We start from the raw sequence: 21,231 nt of genomic DNA on the forward strand, positions 1-21,231 counted from the left end.
GAGTTTTGAAAAAACAAAAAATGAAAATACTACCACTCCTGTTCAAGAGTGATAGTATTTTCTCTCTTTATTATCACTCTTTGTGCTCATAACGCTCACGTGCAACACATGTCCTGTTGAACATTTGATAAATAACAAGGGTGAAATGATTACAAGATCATTTGCCGCGTTCATCAGAGAAAACTAATAAGTTAGCGCTTACAAGGAGAACCCGGCAGTCTCTGGTCACCGATTTTAATAAAATTGTAGGGGTGTATAATATTCACTCAGCCATTTGCTACATTGAAGCCACAGGATTCGAATTTACTATAAAAATGGTTTAAAAATTGTATATAATAATTTTTAAATGTAAGATTAAAGTGAAAATGAAATTTAAATGAAAAAAAAAAAAGTTCTCGTCCTCCAAAATCGAACCGCGAGCGAAGAAATCAACGTTAATTTTTAAACAGTTTTTAATTATTTAAAAACTAACGGTATATATACACCTTGTAGGTGCTAGAAATATTATTATCATTTCCTCGAGAATGTCTGAATTATCGCTTTATATGCAATTCGAATAGATGATACGCGAGTAAAGACTTATTAAAGACAAAGTGCAGCAAATCGATTCGGAATTTGATAAGAGACGAATTCTTAGGAAACTGTTACAAAAATAAACGAAAGATTTTCTTATGTGTGTTCTCCTCGATGTTTTTCTCAATTTCGTAGAAATGTTATATTCCTGATCGACTCTTATTTGATTTCGTGGTAAATATTGAGAAATGTTGATGTTACATTAAAAAATGCGATTGTTTTTCAGTAATCAACAAAATTAGTTATAAAAAGACATGTCTACAATGTTTTAAGAGAGGGCACGTGGTTTTCGAGGGAAAAAATTCTATTTGAAAAACAAATAAGACAGTTTTATTTTTTATTGAAATGTTGATGTAAAGTCTGTTTTTGCACAACTATGTTTCTTAATTTATCTTTACCTTTTTCTTGGGGAAATGTGGATTTTTCTTATTTGATATTTTCAATCTCTTTAGACTAAATGGATTTCAATATTCATATAATTAAAAAAAGAAATTGTTTTATTAATGTTACAGTGATTGACTTTTAATGAATTCAATTGGACGCACAAGTGCATATTAAAGCCGCTGTATATTGATTCAATTTGAGCCTAAAAGAGAAATGCAATTATTTCGCGAATTATAGGATACATAACTTTACTTAACAGCACAATAAAATGCATTGATGTTTATCTGTATATATTTATTTTAAATACATTACTTTAAATACGTGCGCGAAGCATCACTACGGTGAATTTGAATGTTAAGACGTTGAGCTATTATATATATTCATTTAAATGAATTAATTTCAGAAATCAGATTGATAGCGTTGAAAGTCCCATATCGGCACGCAATTATAATTTCTGAAATTAATTCAATTAGATGAATATATATAATAGTTCAATCATCTTAACATTCAGACTGTAGCGGCGCTTCGTTATTTAAAGTAATGTATTTAACATAAACGGTCTTATTTCCAATCTTATTATTTATTTTAAACACACATCTTTACGTTAAATTATGTATTACGATTTTAATAATGGATACCGAGTGCGTTCGATCGAATTCGCTATTTATCAATAATTACAAATCTAAAATTTTTAAAGAGGCATTAAAACGCAATCGAAATATGTATAACCAATTGTATGGAAAAAATATGATTGAGATATATTGATTTAGTGATGAGAAAAAACGAATCGGACGAGACAGGATACGTATCTCGTTTCGCTTTTCCGCACATCCACCTTCACAATCTTGCGATCGTTAAGCTCATTTCCTTTCAATTGCGTTTCAAACAAATGAAATTAATATACAAAGGGAAAAAAAGAAACACGCATAAATCGAAGCTAAAAGTTTGAACAATTGCGAAACGAACACAAGCCTGTTCTTCCGCAGCCGGGAATGAAAGGTAAAGGAACCAAAATTGAAGCTTTTTGAGCCTGCTGTATTTCGTATCAATTGCATGCTCTTCGCACACTTTGTTTCGCTTCTCTCTTTCTCTCTTGCGTACGCCTACTCCGCCCCGACCAAGTGCAAGATATATGTACGTACGTACGTACGTACATATAATGTACATATAGCCGAAACGAAGATAGTCACGTTTATTTTCAATGGCTATCGATCCTATTCTATTTGTTGCGGCCGAGAAAATGCCCTCGCAAATCCATCAGCATCACATCGCGTCGCGCGACCGCGTTGACAGGTCGATCGCTTTCCCGGTCCAACGATGCGGAATTCTCTCTGTACAAGTGACATCCGCGCGAAAATTTCCCCGAAGAGTTTCGATTGAAATTTCAAACGAAAAACAACAAACAAATAACGTACGACGTATGTCGTCGCGTTTAAATCGAATTCGTCGCCAGGTATGACGTCGGGGAATCCCTCGCGACGAGAAAAAAATGAATCTCCTTCTTTATTTATTTTCTATTCTTTAAAGTCGCACGGTTTATCAAGGAAATACTATTCACAATCGTATCGTATACTATAGTATTTCTCCAGTTTTTCGTATACGTTTCTTTTTAAGAATAAGAGGGGGAGGGTTCTAAAATAATGTTATAGGACGAACTTGGCGCGAGGCACAACCGTGTCTATTAATTATGTATTACATTGTTTTAGGATCTGAATTAATTTATGTGACAAGAGAATGATTCGGAGAATAAGGGAACCGCGAAACACGCCGCCGAAAGCAAACGCCGGGATAGGCGATCGTACGCGAGCGAGTTGAAGGGACTCACCTCGTGCGAGCGTTGTCAACAACAAAGCCAGCAGGATGGTGAAAGGACGCGGCTCCATTGAGCTTGGAAGCAGGTCCGTCAGACAAACAGGCTCCGACAGGCGCGTCGTCGAGACTGTCGAGAGTAAAAGGCCTCGGGGTCCTCGGGAAACCGATCGAGATCAGCACCGCTTCCGAGGACGACCACCGTCGTTAGACACGCAAGCGATGTTCCGCCGGAGGTGCGAGCGCATGCCACTCGCGTCCGTCGTCGCGGTCGTCGCCCAGGTCGCCCTCAGTCGCCCTCGCACCGGACCGTCTTTACCGTCGTCGTAGCAGCAGCCGTTTACACGACAGATCGATTCTCATATCCGTGGGACGCATTTTCACACAACGAGCTCACTGACCATATTTGACTGTAAAACATGGCTAACGAACGAAGCATCCGGGATGCTTGATGCCTTAGGTGCCTACTATGCCTAGTCTAGTCTAATGACGAGAATCGCTGCGCATGCGCGATAATCACGGACTACTCGGTACTCTCACGTCCTCCCCTTTCGTCTCGTTTCGTTTTTACTGCGTACAGAGAAATCTGAGAGCGGCCATGTCGGGGCCTTTTCCGTGATACGGCTCGGAATTCCTAGGAACTTTCGCACACCAGCGACACCGACATCCATTTTATAAAATGGAGACGAATTACGTATCACTTTATCGACATTGGCCTAGTTTTCATCGAGAGTTTAAACCGGATTAGGGACTCCACACAATAAAAGAAACAGGGAACAGAGAATAAGAATTTCAACCTGTCAGAAATCATGTATTGTGGAATACACAGTTTCTGACACATTCACAGGTTGAAATTCTTATCCTCTGTTTTCCTGTTCTTTTTATTATGCAGAGCCCCCCCCCCTTAGAACGTAAGAACCAACCACAGTGGAGTATTCCCTTGTTACAGCCAAATTCTAATCCGGTTTAAACTCTTGATGAAAACTAGGTCATTGTTGGTAAAGTCGTAGTATCGAAAATGAATGTGGTTTCAGTCCAACTACATCTAAATTATAGACATTAGCTGCGTTCAGCAAAGAAAGCAGCTTTGCCACTGTTGTAAAATTTTTCAATGTGATTGGTTTATACATTAAGAACCATTACTTTCTTCTGTTTAAAATGTGAAAACAAATATTTCAAGAATAAGTCAATTCTGACTGATTTTTGTATTTAGCAAATAAAATAGAGTAAAGGATTATTTACATTGGCTCTAATTTATTAACTTATGTCGTAATCTATAAGAATTGATCAATCACAATCGTGTAATAGAGGGATAATCGACTGTGATTGGCTAATTTTTACAGATTACGAAATAAGTTACGACAGATTACGGTTTGTATAAATAATCCTTAATACCTGTCCTACAATAGGGTTGTCGTAAAAAATTAGCCAATCACAGTTGGGTATGATAAATATAATTAATTACGATTAGTTAATTTCTTGCAGATTACGGTTTGCGACCTTATTGTAAAACAGGCTTAAGAAAATAAGTAGATCCTGTGTTTCCCAAATTATTAAAATACATATTTTTTATAATGAATAAAAATAAAATTATATTTTCTTAAATTATATTATCTTTTATATTAAAAAAATAATCACCTAATTTTACTATTTATTAAATTTGTACATAATAAAGAGATAACAAAACAAATTCAGGAATGTAAATATATTTGCAAAAAATATAATTAGAAATTAATTATACATGAAAAAAATACTAGAAGAATTATGTCTATTAATTCAACATATTAAATATAATAATAGATATTGGATGTAAAAGAAGAAAATCTATGTATATCGTAGAAAATGTAAATAAAGGAAATATCACCATTTACTTAAAAGAACGTTTGTTTTTTTTATCCCAATTGATAGAGTTCCAATAAAGATTTATTACTGATAAAGATTTTAAATATTAAAAAATGATAAAATAATTTTATAATAGTAAAAAAATATATATTGAATTGAATAATCTTTATTAAAATAAATTATGTTTATTTAAAATTTAAGACTTGGCGCCAATTTCCAACTTAGCCTTTAGCCTAGGAACATTTTGTCGTGTCATGTTGCCTCGAGATCTCTTGCTGATTCTCGACAACTTTCACTCTTCGTTCAATCGTCGACAGATAGCATTAGTGATCGGTTTAGCGGTTTTAAAAAAGTAGAGGACAACAATACTCGCGGTCGAACGCGATGAAAGTTGCCGAAATGGTGAAGTTACGGCGAGGATGTGCGCGGAGTTAGGTGAGTAACGTTATCGTGCTTTTCTTTAACTGATTGTGATTAGACGTAATTGAGGTAGGACGAGCCGCGAGTCGATATCGTGCGTGATGTCATGCTTGTATTCTTTCTTTTCCACGAATCTCTTCCTCCCCCCTCATCGAAGGAAAACACTTTGCTGCTATCGCTGAGAGATAATTACCTGTCTGACAGTCGTCCTGACATCAAAGCTAGATCGACGAAGTCTCGAAAATGATCGTCCCTCCCAACCAGTCGATGCACCTCGTTCTCAATTGTATTCCCGTTGCGTCGTGATATCGGCATGTGCATCATAACCTCTCTCTGGCGTAAATCGCGTGAGACGTGCACGAGTTCCCCGAATCGCTTCCCGTTGTAAGTACGGATGGACAGACACGGTTCACAACAGACATATAATGCGATAGTAGCTTGATAGTAGCTCGCTCTCGTCTTGACCGATTTTTGTTTTGGACGCCGAGACCTGCTCTACTTTCATCGTGGTACTCGAAATTAAAGCATCGGTTCTTTGGCTTTTTTCGCAATTCTTGACGTATCATAATAGTATAATGTCGCTGTTGATAGCAGAAGAATAGAGAAAAGGGAGAAACTGGAAGAAGAATATTTCGCAAAACATTGTAAAACAATGGTCCGGGTCTACAATGAGTCTTGGCTGCTGGCCAATTTCATCAATTTATCGATTTCGACCAATTCCAAGTATTCCGACACACTTCCGACTCATCGACTAACCAACTCATTGTAGTCTCGGACATAGATTTATATAAAGGTTTTCTGCGATTGCGATTTAATTGCCGTGATTTCAAAAGGACATACATTGGATCGTATTGTTCGTTTTGAAAGAGTTGTTACGATGATATGATCGTGTTAGGCTACGAGATTCAGAATTGTATAAATATATATTGGCCAAAAATATAGAGTATGGACTGCGCTATTCGTATCGAAATAGTGTATCAAATGTGGTCGACAAAAATGGAAGAGAGGAAGCGCGAGCATGGCTGATCTCCTTCTCTTTCTAACACATTGTGATTGGTTGAATAGAATGAGGTAGAAACTGGCCGTTTTCGCTTCCTCTATTTCTCTCGTTTTTATCGATCAATTTTGCACATGGATGGCGCAGTCTATATGCTCTGTGTCTTTGAAGGGCTGCGCACAATCAAAGGAATAGGAACGTAGAACAGAATTTCAACCTATCGGAAATTGTGTATTTTATGGTATATGGTTTCTGATAGGTTGAAATTCTTATTCTCTGTTCCTCGTTCTCTATTCTTTCGATTGTGCGATGAGATTTGAGGACGGCCGGTTCTGGGTAAATTTTCGTGACTATCAATGGGGAGATAATTAAAGAACGATGACATCGATAATTGAATTAAATTTGCGATTATTAACATAAATATTTGAATACATTATTAAATTCATGACTTTTTATAATATAAATGCTGCACAAATATATATGCATACTTGTATATTATATATTGCCGCAATATTACAATTTTTTTTTACAGTTATCATTTCTATTGATAATCAAACTTTGACGATAATATTAAAATCAAAATTTGAAATAATCGAGTGTTAACTGAGTTTAACATATACATATACGTGTCTACGAAATTAAAATATAATAAAATTAATAGTATATTATCAGTTTTTTATTCTTAATTACTTAAATTTTAACAGCTTTCTTCCGTAAGACTGTCTTTAATAGTATCTCGTCGGTACTTTTTTGAAGCCGGAAAAGCACGAAATAAATTAATGTTTATATATTTTATCAGGAATAAATGTATATTCTCGATAAAATTTGCACAAGTTGGAGAATGAGATCTGTGAGAAATGCAAGTGTGATCATTGTACGATCAGAATTGTAGTAAACTCTTTCCGTTTCTCCTAATGTTATTTTATATAGCGTAGTTTGCTCATTGTTTCGTAATTGATCCGCATTTAATTTGTAACGTGCGACTGACAACATCTTTAATATGTGCTTCAAGGCGGAATGTAAGTCAACAAAATTTTAAATTTCAACGCAATAACATACAATTTTATATCACATAGTAAATCTGACAATTTAATGAGAGCTTGGAAATTAAACATATATTAGCTTGACAAATTTATGGAAATGGATGAATCATCGCCAATTGAATTTGATCATTTAACTTACGACATTAATTTACACACTGAAGAAAATCGAAACGTACGCATATTGTGAATAGGATTCTACTCAATAAATTACATACATATTAAGAAACAGTGTTGGCTCATATTGGCATTTTTTTCATATAGTGATTCTTTTTGTTTCTATGTAGACGTACTTCTTAAATATTCGTATATGGATGAGATCTTTGAAGGACCGAAAGGACCGACTCTTTTTGAAACATCAAAATACATTTGATTCATGATTGAATTCCGGAATTCTATGCGTTGTACATTATTTCGCAACGTGATATTTCCTCCAGATAGATCAGATTTAAATCTGACACTTTGGACTGAAAAACTGCTCTATACTTGTCATCATCTGTTATTAGACGCACCGTAATAATTTTGAAAATTTTAGAATATCCAGAAGACACTAAATCTCTTATTAATTAAAAACCTATTTCCTATTTAAAATTGCAAAACCCAAGGATGGTGCAATAACAAATATAACATTATATTAAAGGCATAATATTTAAGATATTTTATTGTGAATCATCTCGAAGAAGTTTTCGAGAATATCAATAATTAAAAATTTTACAATAATAGTTGTGATATGTATATAACATTATTGTCATCTACGTGGATCCAAAATGATATCGCAGCCGCAATGTTATTTTATAAGAATCATGTTATTGTGAGACTTCTGCGAAACGGAGCTCATAGCGATTCGTAAGGATTAATGAATTTGAGGGAGAGGGAAGGGAACATCTTCGTTTAGCCCCTCCTCTTGCCATTCTTTCACTTATCTTCCATGCGCGTCACCAAATTTGCACTCCAGTTTATACCCTTTCCCTCCTCATCCTTCGTCTACCCGGTCTACCCTACCATGATCTAACCTCTATTGATTGCTCTACCGCACTACTGCCCTACTTTCATGACTTTACCCCCCACTACCACTCATTTCCCTCCGGTCGCTATCCTCCCACCGACGCGGCGACGTCACGTATCACGGCCGTAGACGAGTGATGCGGATACGTATCGCTCTTTTTATGGAGAAAGGGTCCGTAAGTGTGCAGTAGGTGCACCGTTGCTAGGTTTCCAACATGGCAGAGAAAGAGGGAGAGAGAGAGAGATCCTAGTTTTAGGGGTGCGGCCCTTCGGGAATTGGAACCTTGCCGATTTGTGTTTGACACCAAATACGACTGTTGATTCCTCTGCTCCATCAGTATGTTCAGAAGAGAGAGAGAGAGGGGGGGGGAGAGAAATGTTTAAAATCGTTAATTAAATGCGCAAATTTTTACCTTTGATGTTGCGTTTAGTAATAATCTGAAAACAATAATCACAACGGCAGGACCTCGAATGATATAACAGTGAGATAAGAGTCCTACACGGAGAAAATTTTATAATACATTTTAAACTTTAAACACTTTATTATGTTTTGTATTTTCAATGGACCATCACAACATGATTCCGACGTAACTTTTACTATGGTAATACTAATTTTTATCACATAAATAAAGTAATTTTTGTTTAAAAGCCAGTGCTTAAGCTATATTCTAACATGAAAACAGTTAATTTTTACCAGGCAAACAAAATTTGCTAGATATATTGTATATATTTTACTTGTCTTTACAATACTAACTTTTATTCAACAAGTTTCGATTTTGTAAATAAAAAATTTTTACTATGAAAAAGTGTAAAAATTACGTTGCGTTATTGTTTTTAAAAATATTGTTAAAAAAATAGTTATAGCATTTAAACTTATAATTGTCATGATAGCTATCACCACATTGTAGTAATTTTAAATATAAAATTTTCTCCGTGTATTTTCGAGTTGCACCGTAGAGCTACGGAATGTTGCTTCAAGAGCCAGAACACGTTATCTTGTCATTCGCTTTTCTTCAGACATATTTCATGAGAAGTGAAATGATGTACACCTTTATTATCTCGTGAATTGTTGGAGAAAAATTGTTTCCGTTGTTTTGAACGCGGAATGTCCATGATGAAAAGATCTCGTTCGGCGAGTTTGCTAAATTCGCTAAATTTTAGGAAGGGTGGATGCCATCCTTTCGCACGTATTTGAAGAGAACATGCAATCTTGGTCATAAATCGCGAATCTTCCCCGTGTCCGTAAATGTGCCTAGTAACATTATGTTCCGGCTTCGCGTGCACGAGGATGAAGGCTGCATGAGGCGAAGGTTTATTTTTGTGAGATCTGTAGGCGATGCTTTTGCAGGGACGAGGCCTTTTTTCCCTTCCCAGTTGCCATCGCGTGTTGAATCCGGCGAGTAGTATTTATACGATCCTCCGTCTTTTTCCTCTTTCACCACCTACCCTCGTATAATTTCACGTTGAAATAGAAGCGCGTCATGTTAATGCACACGTATTTATTCTACTAATACTCTCTACAATCATTTTTAGGTCGTGAGTGGCTAACAAGAAGATCACGTGATTCTCGGCGCGAAATATTTAAGAGAGAAGGTGCAATTTGTTTGCTTTATCAACTCCTCGACTCTTGCGAGTACCCTCACAAGGCACATCGGTTATCAAACAAATTATCGCTGTGTGGCGTGACCGATGGCAGTGAGATTTCCTTTTTAGCGATCAGCAATCGATAGTTTTAACGGTTCACCGTTAAAAACTGAACGGTCCGCCGAGCGTTTTGTTAGTATCAACGTTTCACTAGTCCGCGACCGCATATCTCGGGATTTCAGCGGTACTTTAATCCGTCAGATTATAAATTAATACTATGCAATATCTCGTGCGTCACCTCGACGTTTCGCAGATGCTAATAATCACCACGACGGAGTGGCGTAACTCAGCGTGAAGTCGAACGCGGCGCGAGTGATACGAGTGACATTATAGTCGTACGCTTTAGTAGTGACGAGTGCGCCTGGTCAGACGTTGCGTCACTTCCGCTGTTTATGCACGGTCCTTGGGAAAACTTCTTCCTCCAGAATATAACTGAACGAGATTTTTCTCAGAAATTCTCGGAAATTCTACTGTATCGCCTGAAATATTCTTTCTAAATGTACAGCTTAACTTTCTAAGTGTATATATAAACGTTACAAAATTTATATCTCTTTCAGGGTGTATAGATAGTATTGATAGTATCGATAGATTGATAGTATGAAATTTTATTTTTCTAAAAAGTTATCCAAAAATATTTTTGCATATTTTATATTTTTATACAAAACAAGGAAGATAATCGCGTTTGCGATGACGTCGAAAATATTTATTTACCGTGATGTATTTATATTTATTACATACACATAAGTTATTATATTTATAGTATGTTTTCTTGTCACAATTCTATGAAGCAATATATTTCAGGAAACGTTATATGCGAACATTATTTTAGTTCAGCATTACAATATTCAACAATTTATTCATAATTATTCTCTAAAGTGTTATTTCATTCTTCAACTTCAAGAAGTATTTCGCGCTATATTATTATAGAATGGCTAGCAACGTTTGTATTTTCTCTACCGGATAGAGAGTTTTAAAAAAAATGCTTTAGATGCAGCGCTATAAAAATACGATATAGAATGATATTATTATTCATGAAATTACTTTTCTTGTTGATTTCAAGCATAAGAATTATTCTATCTATTACTTACTCGGATTTAATTGATATTTGTTATGATTTGTTATTAATTTTGCATATTTCATTTTTACTGCCTTTGACCTTTTGCCAACTTTTATAGGTGACAAACACATTTCGTGCAATAAAAAATGAGAATCTGATAAAACAATATCATCGTATAGAATGTGTAATAGAAAGAAGAAAAAGAGATGCAATTACGAACATATCGAAGATTCCAAAATAAAATATCATCTCCATGCATTTAGAAAACACGTACATACAAAAATGTACATCTATCCTCTATTTCCGAATCGCATGGCTTTCGAATTGAGCAGTCAGAGAAAGGGGGATACAATTTTTTACTTTTACGCGATCGTTCGGGAATCATTATATTTCTATATTTTCTTATATATTTTTCTTCATGGAAATCGAAAATTATTATGGTAATGATGCCCAAAGAAAAAATAGAAATACAAAAAATACATTGAAATAAAGAATAAAATCCTTTTATTTACATCGTTACGAAGTTGTTGTGTCAATTATGTTTCAATCGTGTGAACTAATTCATAGTATAGTATTAACCATCTTCTATTTCAATTATTCCTTAAGCACCATTATTATGATAATTTTTGGTTTTTATAAAGAAAAATACATAAGAAAATGTAGAAATAAAATGATCCCCCCGAACAGTCATGACAAATTATATTTTTCTTTCGGCGAATAACGGCCGTTTATTGTCCCGCCATCCGCTGTTCATACGAACTGCATCGATAATCTGCAAGCGTGGCCGATTGTCTTTATTTTCTCAAGGTCACCGTGACGAAGCGAGCGAAGCGAAGGCAACAGCGAGGCAAGATGACTCACTCGCGGGATTAGTTGAATCGCGGCCAGATCGATTCGCAACGCGCGCACGTAAAGTACCCGTCTCAGAAGGCGAATTACGGGGGATTTCGGCAGTCAAAAGAAGGTGCAGATTTTTCAAGCGCATGACACAACCTCTTCTTCACTTTCTTATTTCCTGTTTTCCGTAAATCGGTACGGCGTGTCGGTATCTGCACGTGTGCCACGTGGGCCACGTCACATGTGAACCATATCCTGTCAACACACACACACACACACACACACACACAAAAGGCAAATATCTTCTGATAATCATCCTTCAAGGGATTCCTCGATCGAAGGTACTAGGCCGTGGTGAAGGTCAAGTTCATCAGTCACTGGTCTACGATATCTGATGATTTGCCCGCTATCATGATGTCTCACGGGATATCTCGCTTAGCCGTGGAAGAGAAGGGCAATTTAAATCATACCGCGTTTCAATATCCCCACCTTTTTGCGGGAATTCCATCGCGTGGCATATTGTAATTTATCAGAGATTGTCGAGGATAGGCAGGTGGAGTCACGATCTGTGCGGGGTAGGAAGAGAAGTAATTTTTTAACACGTATTTTACGTGCTGTGTGCATATTTAGTAAACAGAGTCACCCCAAAAACACGTTTTTTTAGCCTATTTTTTTGGCCCTCGAATTTCGAATTGAACTGCATGCCAAATGCTATGCTTATTATGAAACATTAATTTAAAAAAACTTTAAATTGAGCATAGAAGTAAATTTGCATACTAGACAGAATTAGATAGGTGATCCATTCCAGCGAATACGCAGTGGGTTGGAAATAGTGGGGATTTCCCAATCAGATCAGCCAATCAGATTTTGAGCTCATTTACAGAAATTTACATAGATTCGTTCGCGTCACATGCTCCAACATGCTTTTATCATAGTTCCTATTCACTCCAATGCACTCATTAGACGCACCTTATGACTCGTTCACGCTGCAAATGAGCTCAATTTCTGATTATCGAATGGATGATCCTCCTCCATTATACGCAGTGGGTCACCAGGTCACAAAAATTTGAATTAAATTTTGCTTTGTCCTTAAATATATTTAAATATTATTTTTCGAATATCTCATACTTGCTAGTTTTTGATCGTTATATCAATTTATATTGTTGCTGTGTAAACAATCGAACGTTATTACACTTATGCCCAATTTCTTCACCTCTAGATAACTTCGTCCAAGAAATATCTTTCAGATTACAATGGAGATATCTCCTGGATAAAGTTATCCGCAACTTATTTGGAAGTGAAGAAATCGAGCATTAATATTTACTGTATTTTATATTTGCACTATAAGATATGCCGATTAAAAACAAACGTCACGCTGCTTCTGTGAAATCAGTTTTTCTGCGTCAATGATGCAAAGATTCAGCAATGTGAAAGTCGCACGTATATAATGCGTAGTTGTATAAGACATAAGGGACAAATTAGGAGATTCTACAAAGGACAGAGAGAGAGAGAGAGAGAGAGAGCGCGCGCGCGAGAGAGAGAGAGAGAGGCGACTTGCGGCCGGTATTGATCTGCACGCGCTACGGCCCGTGCGCGACAGAAACCATATACCTTTTCACGCGCCTGCTTCCAATTTCGGTGTATTCTTCCCGAGCGGCCGGCCGCTCGGTGATGTTTTACGTCAACCGATCCCTTTCTCGATCATTCTTTTTTTTCTCTTGATGCGCGACACGGCGGCCATAGAAATTCAACATAATCATATCCGAACTCTGCTCTATAGGAGTAAACTGATTTTCCACTTGAACAATAAAAATTAAACTTGTTGATGCCCAACTCGCACACACGCGATCGTATACTGTTAAATCTTTTTACAGGTTAAAAAGGGTAGGTTAGTAGGGTAGTAGGAGACTGATGGACGAGACTATTCCGTCAGTTTCAACTTCGAAGTATTGTAATACAAAAATTTACGATAGCAAACAATATCTCTTTGCAGTGATACATGCTTATAATTATATTATAGAATCATAATTGGTTCCTGAGAGCACATGTGTAACTTTTTTTTAAATTTATCTAAATAATCGACATTTACTGTTTAAAAACATAATTGAAAGAAATGGACGAGAAAGCCTCGCTCCATCCTCTATTAAATTTAACCTAATTTAAACTCTCACTGAGTGCGAGCGTGGCGTAGCAGACAGCGTACGAGCTATGTCAGAGATCCCAGGTTCAATCCCAGAACCGAAAAATTTTCGTACGCTTGTAAGCTCCTCTCGGCAGGCAATGGCAAACCACCGAGAGTATCCTTGCCATGTACACTTCTCTAAACAAAATCGTCGTTCGGAATCGACGTTAAAGGTCCCTTATGACTGTGTACACAATCAACGTGTGCACCACAGACATATGAGAGAAATCACCACGCTCGGTTACTCGCGGGCAATAGGACTGAAGAGAAGCCTAGTCACATCACTCCTATACTTAGGCCCAGTTTCACAACTGACGGTTAACTCATAACCGAGGTTCAATTTATTCATTGTCTCTTTCCAATTTTAGAATTGAAAAAAGATGAGAAACAAGTTGGACCTCGGTTAAGAGTTAACCATGAGTTATGAAACGGCCTAAATTTAACAGTGTAGTGTTATTTTCATGATTGCTAACGAGAAAATCTTGTGTCCAGGAAATCTTGTAAATGGATCGCGCAATGGATTGCGTTAATAAACATCATCTGATTAATAATTTTCCGCGAATGGACGAGAAATGGCGAGGAAAGAAGAGTAGAGGGAGAGTAAAGACGTCAAAGATGGTTGTGTACCTATCGATGAAAGTGCATTTACATATTCTTCTGTCCTTGCTTATTTTTACGATAAACCGATAATTTTCACGAGACGCTGTTATCGCGTTGATACGATTATAATCTTCAGATCAATCTTAATTGAGAGGAAATGATGAAAAGATTCATGGAAGAAATAGAATGGGATTTGTCAAATTCTCGCAGTTTTTAAGAATAATATCGGTATAATTTTGATTTTAATATTTTGACGTGATATAGCGCATATTATAAGCGAAGATTGCTGCACGCGGAAAGACGACCGAAGGAAAAAGACGTCACGAGAGATCGTAGGCGCTTTTAGCGCGCCGAGACGTGTATCCGTCGATGAATATGTGGGCAGAGTGGTCGATGTCGAACCAGTGGTGCGCGGTAGAGAAGCAGTTGCGAAAATATTTCCATTATAAATAGCGGTCGACCAACCAATGGCCGACCCACCGATCGGTCGGCATGGAAGGCGCGACTGAATCTTCCGCTTGCTGATTTTATAGTCCTGAATATCAAAGAACGTTACACTCGAGTTACATTTCTTTATCTAATGCCAGATTTTCCCGAATGTAAAACAAACAGGAAAATCGAGATCTTCCTTTTTCGATGCTTCTTCTCCGACAGTCCATAAAAATTTCTCTCTGACCGCAAAGTAAATAATTTTTCCAGTGATAATTGGAATAATATTAAAATTATCATAAAATTTTTATCTCTTAGTAGATTAAACGTACGAAGAGAAAAAAATTTAGTAAGCCACCAGTATGTGTAACAAATTTTATTTATAAGTATATCAAATAAGGATATTAAATGTGGTACTGAAAATGAATATAATTTGTTACTTTTAATATATATGATTTATATATATGCATAATACAGAACTCAGTCAGATAGAAATAATACGCTGCCTTCTCAAAAGAAAATTCTGTTGGCGAAAGAATTATTCTAATTATTAAAATTTGCTGGTTCGAAAAATTTTGTGATAGTAATCTGAATTTTAAAGGTAAATCATAAAGTAGATCCAAATTGTAATGTTAACAATATTTATTTTAATTAAATAAAATTTATATTGTTCCCTTAAAATATAGCATTTTTGTATTTTAATCCACAAAAACAATTTCAATAATCTAATATATTATAATATAATTAAAATATAATATATAAATGTAGTGAGAGAAAGAAAGAGACAAGGAAGAAGAGATAGATAGATAGAACGTTTATTAGAACTATGCTCTCTAAGAAAGTACAGAATGAAGCAACCATAATACAAAATGCAATAAAAATAATTTATAAAGAAAAAAGAAAGGGGAAGGGCGAGAGAGAGAGAGAGAGAGAGAGAGATGTGTGTGTGTGTGTATTTTATATTGCAATTTATAATATATATTTACTGCTGTCCAATTAACCGAGAATATAATTTATTAACAGGACGACATTTTGTCATAAATCTCTTCAAGGAGCGCTAGATTTTGTGGAATTTCAATAGAATCATCCAAGGTTTGCGTTATATTTGAGAAACTTCTGTTTGTTCTTCATTTGTCATGGAAAATTGTTGAAGAAAAGAGACATGAACAGCACTCGTGCTTCATATGTTGTTCATAATCTCTTCTCACATTTGTTATTGGAACAACAAACCAAAACGAATCGTTTTCAATCCTTATGGAATAGAAAGTATAGTTGTTATTTGCTGATTAAGCTGAAAGCCAAAAGGATTCGTCGTAAAACTTTTGTTTTGTAAAAGTTCGGTGAAAACATCAAAGCTCACTTGGTGACATTCATTTGCATCTATATTTTATTTGTTGCTTTAATTTCCGACGAAATTTTGAACCTAGAATGATGACAGGTTGTCTCGTTATTTACGATCGGATGAAAATATCAGACGGAAGTTCTTCATAAAACTGGAAACGGATTCCCACAAAGGCAGCCCTGGTCGCAGAGAATGAACCCCGTACATCTTCGTCATTTATCCTCTGACCTATTTGCCGATATATGGGGCATAGGGTTCAGCAACCCAGGTCGGTACCCGGTCGATCGCTATAACGGGTGACCTAAATAGAAATGATTTTAGATCGCATTTATATTTTGATTGTTTCCTTTTTTAAAAGTATCCCCACAAAATATTTCGTGCCAATTCGCGCATTAGTCATTTCTACTCTTCAGTTTCATAGAAGAAACAATTTAGAGATGTTTCGAACTCTCAGCTGTATATTTTGGAGGAAACTTGCTACGAATTTACTCGGCAATGCGCTACACTCTAAGTGAATAACTGTGTATCAAGATATATGGGGATCTTGTTGGAATCTATATAATGTTCTGTTTTGACTTTTCTTTTTCGTCCCAAGAGCAAGACGCATGCGCGCATATCTGCAAATTAGAACGAAAGCAGACTGTTTGTCTCGTTTTGTGACAATATTTGATATGCGTTACACACTTTGCGAGCAGACAAGGTCGAAACACAGCTGTTGTCGCATTGAATGATTGTTGTAAAACAATCGCATCAGATTTAAACAAATATCATCGAGTCATTGCTTTCAAAATATATTCTGTAGATTGATATGTTCTGCTGCTTATCTAAAATTTAATAATTCTGCAGACTTTCGAAGAAACAAGAACAGAAAGCAAATCTCCAAGATGTACAGATACCAAGGGGTACTCGCAAGAGCAACATTGACTCTTCTTTCACTCGAGGGTTTTAGCCTCAACAGAGACCACATTGGATTCGTGAGATTTCGTGGCTAGTCAAGCAGAATATTAATTATTTAATAGGTAATCGTCGGTGTTAAATACAGAGGTGGTCTGGATTAGATCGAAATCATCACAGTGTTGCTGCGAGATGTCGAGGAGAGGTAAAGGAGGAGGAGGAGTTCAAAGAGCGCCCGAGCAAATATCCTTATTCGAATGTTAAACTCTTGCGCACGAGGGTGCCCGATGCGCGTCCGTCCAGGGAGAGTAGGTCGTTTCCATGGCTACAAGGGGGTGCATCGGACTGGCACTGGTTACTGGTATTGCTAAAACTGAACGGAGCATCCCTTCCCTCCGCCTACACTTTCCCTCTCCTGACGGAACGGTCTCTAAAGCTTCTCGTTCTCTCCTATCCCGCGGATACACCTCACGCCTCCTACGGAATATCCTACCGTACCTGTGCTTTGCCTGCTTCCTCGTATCTATACCCTAGGTCATCCCGTGGAAATTGGGTTAGAGCTCGGAATTAGGAATCGCTGACTCTACCGGCGAATTCACCGCTATGTGGAGACGTTTCATGTTGGGGAATGTGACATCATGGATGTGTTCCGTTATTGTGACTGAGGTATCATGTGGAATATTTACAGTGATAAATACAATAAGTATCGAATTATCTTTTTTTTTTTTAAGTAATCTTGCATTCAAGATGGTCATTGCTCCAAAATTTTTTAAGCCAAAGAAGATTTGATACAGGTAGCATATTGTTATAAACTATAACGGCAAACGTGAACGATTAAGAAGAAAATATTTATATATGTTTTATTTATTTATATTATTTATTAAGACTTTTTTAAATATGTGATAGTCTAATATCTAATAACTTTCATTTCTCTCTAATTACTTATTACTCACTAATTGCGATTTTTTTCTAATTATTATTGGCTTTCTACAATAAGCTACTACTTAAGACTTGGCGATGCTGGAATGACAACCTTGATCGATAGTACAAACTTTTTTAATGTCAAATTAAAAATGTTGATAATAGACATCTTTAATTCATTTCTTACATTATTGTTTTGACTCATTCAAACGCATACATCTGTTCTTGTCTAACATACTGCACGCCATCTCGTGCAAGATCGAGAATCTACTGTACACAATACTAAACACAACAGAGAACAGAGAATAAGAATTTCAATCTAAAATCAGAACCTGTATATTCCACAATACATGATTTCTGATAGGTTGAAATTCTTATTCTCTGTTATCTGTTCCCTTTTATTATGTGGAACCCTTACCATTTCGAATCTTCATTAAGTACGAGTATATGTATACGTAATTTGCAGATTAATACAAATCTTCTTTTTAAGAGTTTAGTCTTACTTTCGTAAAGTATTATTTGTATATAAAGTCCACTGCACCACCTTCTAATTTTGAGTCTATGTACTTTAAACTTGTAAAAAGATTTTTTATTCCTTTCAGTCAATTCGGAGATTTTTTATACGACTGTAGTGTCTCAATAATTTGGCCACTACAGTATTCCTGAGTCTTAAGGAATTAACCAATCACAGATGAATTATTCAACTGTGATTGGTCAATTTCTTACGACTTAAGACTTAAAACTTAGGTAACGATTTATTGTTGAAAGTCAATTATAGATATAGGTTACGGATGAAAGATGGTTTGGATATTGAAGTTGGCTTTTATTCAACACATTATAGTCAACAGTTCGTAAAATGATAAAATTTGCATGAATTGAATTTCAGAAATGCGAATAGATTATTATAGATTGTTTTATTCTTTGTTACTTTTGAAAGTCGTCTTTATATATTTTAATAGATGAATTTAATATGACAGTTAATTTGAAAAGTATGTGATCAAAATTGAATGCTCGTGACGTGAAACTCGTAACTTAAGTTTCCGAACGATTTAAGAAATCAAGTTTTCTCTAAAGAACATGATTCTAATCAAAGAATTTGCAAATAAAAAGCTGGTAAGATTTTTGTATAAATTTATAACTATCTACCTTTCTTATTCCAGAATTAAGTATCGCGTTAATTTTGTTGCAAATGATACGTTTTTTTCTAGAATTGTCCCGACAAATATTTTATCGGTTAATAATTGTGACAAAATTATCGGATGTCTAATTAATCACAAACTTCACCTTCCGCGAATGGGTAGGAATTGCATTCATTTCTTTCTCCCTCTCGCTCGTTCGCATCGCATAAACGCGCGGTCGTTCTCGTCTGCAATCGATTTCTATCACAAGGGTGAGCTTTAGAGTTGCGAGGAAAAATATTTACGCGGCGTAACCGGGATATTGTCGTCGGTAAACTGAGCGCCTCCCACTCGCGCTCTCTTGATAGAATCAACCTCGTAGAACAATATGTCCTTTATAATCGAATCAACACGTCTCTTATGTCGTCTAAGGCGATCGATACATTGCAATTTAAGCTTTGCTCGCAGAGAAAATTTTCAATTATTTTTGCCGAGATGTCGCTTTAACATAGACTTATCCATAGGTATGTAAATCTTACCTCTATCGATATTAATTATTAATATCATTTTTTATTAAATATTTCCTCTCGGGCTTAATTAATTTAGATAACACAATGATCTACTAAATTTACTCGATGTTATGCTTTCATTGTTGCTGGAACAAAATTTTTTTTGTCGACGATACGTATGCGTATCGACACCCACGCATCCATACACCCTGGCGTATTTTTTTTTCGAATGGAACACCCTGTATTTATTCCAGGGAACACAGGGGTGTACGACCTAGTTACGCTTGGGCGTGTTATATGGGTCATAGACACCATTCGCACTCGGTTGCACGTGCGCGCGCACACACTCACGCGTGCTGACTGTGCACTGGTTCACGCGAGCAGTCGATTCACGAATGTGGGGCAAGAAGGTTTTCTAACACTGCTTTCACCGTTTTTCGTGATTAATCATTGAGCGTTTGCTTTGAGATACCGCCATGAAGGATGGTCCTTTCTCGACTGGCAACATTAAAAAATGAAGATTCTCGAAGACCAATATTTACATTCGGTTCTTAAGACCGTGTTAAATAATAGGGAGTTTTCGCAATAACGTGACTCCAGATACGGTGAACGCTAAAATCATGTTATCCTTTTCTTAAGTAGTTGTTGAGAAGAAAATAATCTCAGCGTTCACTGTATTTGGATAAACGGTATTGCAGAAACTCCCTAATGTCTTAAAACTAATACGGCTCTCTGATCGATTTATGACATCTTAAGACTGTTCTTAAGATAGTCTTAAATACAAGAATCGGCTATGAATAGCGGTCGAAAATGGGTTCCAGTTTTTTTTTCGCAGTTAAATACAAAATTTGTATGCAGATTGACGCTTGTCATGTTTACGGATGAAATACAGAATCTATTTTAATCTCGCCTGTTGCGACTGTAATGGAAGAAGGAGGGGAAGGGGAGAGAGAGAGAGAGAGAGAGAGAGAGAGAAGGGGATGAGGTAAAAAGGAAGAAAGAGAAAGAAACCAGCGATAGTGACGTTCGTTTCGCAGCAAAGCGGAGAATTTATCGATAGTCGACGATTACCGTAGGGCATGTGACAGGGCTTTAGCTCGAATGCTCGTCGATGGTCTGAACTTAAAACAAACACATACTTCCATTGTAAACTACATTGCCCCCAGGCATGATACCTTTAACATTTATCGGAAAGGTTTTAGCTGATCGTAAAAAAAAAAGAAATAGTTACTGCGCATGATAAATCCGATTTATTGGGTGGGACTCGATTCGCCACGCGCTCGTCTTTACCTAAAACCATTGTTGAAACAATTAACATCATCGGAGAAAAAGCTCCATTCGTGCTTGTTTCATGCACGCGTATATACGTTATCTTGAAGACAGTCGAAATTCTCATTCTTTCCACGCAGTAAATACATTCGTGTAATAAATGGTTATAATGTCTGCAAAGTAGATATTTATATTTTGTCCAAACAGTTCCCAGGATTGAACCTTCGACCCGGGTTTCTCCTGAAAACCAGCGGTTTTACAGTGTACATCAGATACACATGAACACGCGCACGCGTGTACTCGACCAATATATATAAAGGTGGAAGGATATATATATATATATATATATATATATATAT

General features: G+C 36.3%; 2 protein-coding genes across 3 annotated transcripts in view; one reads left to right on the top strand and one right to left on the bottom strand.

Annotated features, from left to right (window-relative positions):
* The window catches only part of LOC108753597 (neogenin-like), a 15,642-nt gene extending 12,403 nt beyond the window's left edge, over positions 1 to 3,239 (bottom strand). Inside the window, exon 1 of the mRNA XM_018495326.1 lies at positions 2,783 to 3,239. Within this exon, the coding sequence (XP_018350828.1) occupies positions 2,783 to 2,840 (58 nt within the window). The 5' untranslated portion in view covers positions 2,841 to 3,239. The remainder of the gene's footprint in view (positions 1 to 2,782) is intronic.
* Positions 3,240 to 4,971: 1,732 nt separating this feature from the next.
* LOC108753596 (R3H domain-containing protein 1) overlaps positions 4,972 to 21,231 on the top strand; it is a 45,289-nt gene continuing 29,029 nt past the window's right edge. The window contains exon 1 of one of the 2 annotated variants that reach the window (XM_018495320.1): positions 4,972 to 5,043. Coding sequence is in view for 1 of the 2 variants with exons in the window: in XM_018495321.1 (XP_018350823.1) it covers positions 5,028 to 5,043 (16 nt within the window). In the remaining variant the exon portion in view is untranslated. The remainder of the gene's footprint in view (positions 5,044 to 21,231) is intronic. The other variant, XM_018495321.1, reaches the window with a different exon arrangement.

This window comes from Trachymyrmex septentrionalis, unplaced genomic scaffold, assembly GCF_001594115.1.
Source record: "Trachymyrmex septentrionalis isolate Tsep2-gDNA-1 unplaced genomic scaffold, Tsep1.0 scaffold7, whole genome shotgun sequence".
NCBI classification, from domain to species: Eukaryota; Metazoa; Arthropoda; class Insecta; order Hymenoptera; family Formicidae; genus Trachymyrmex; species Trachymyrmex septentrionalis.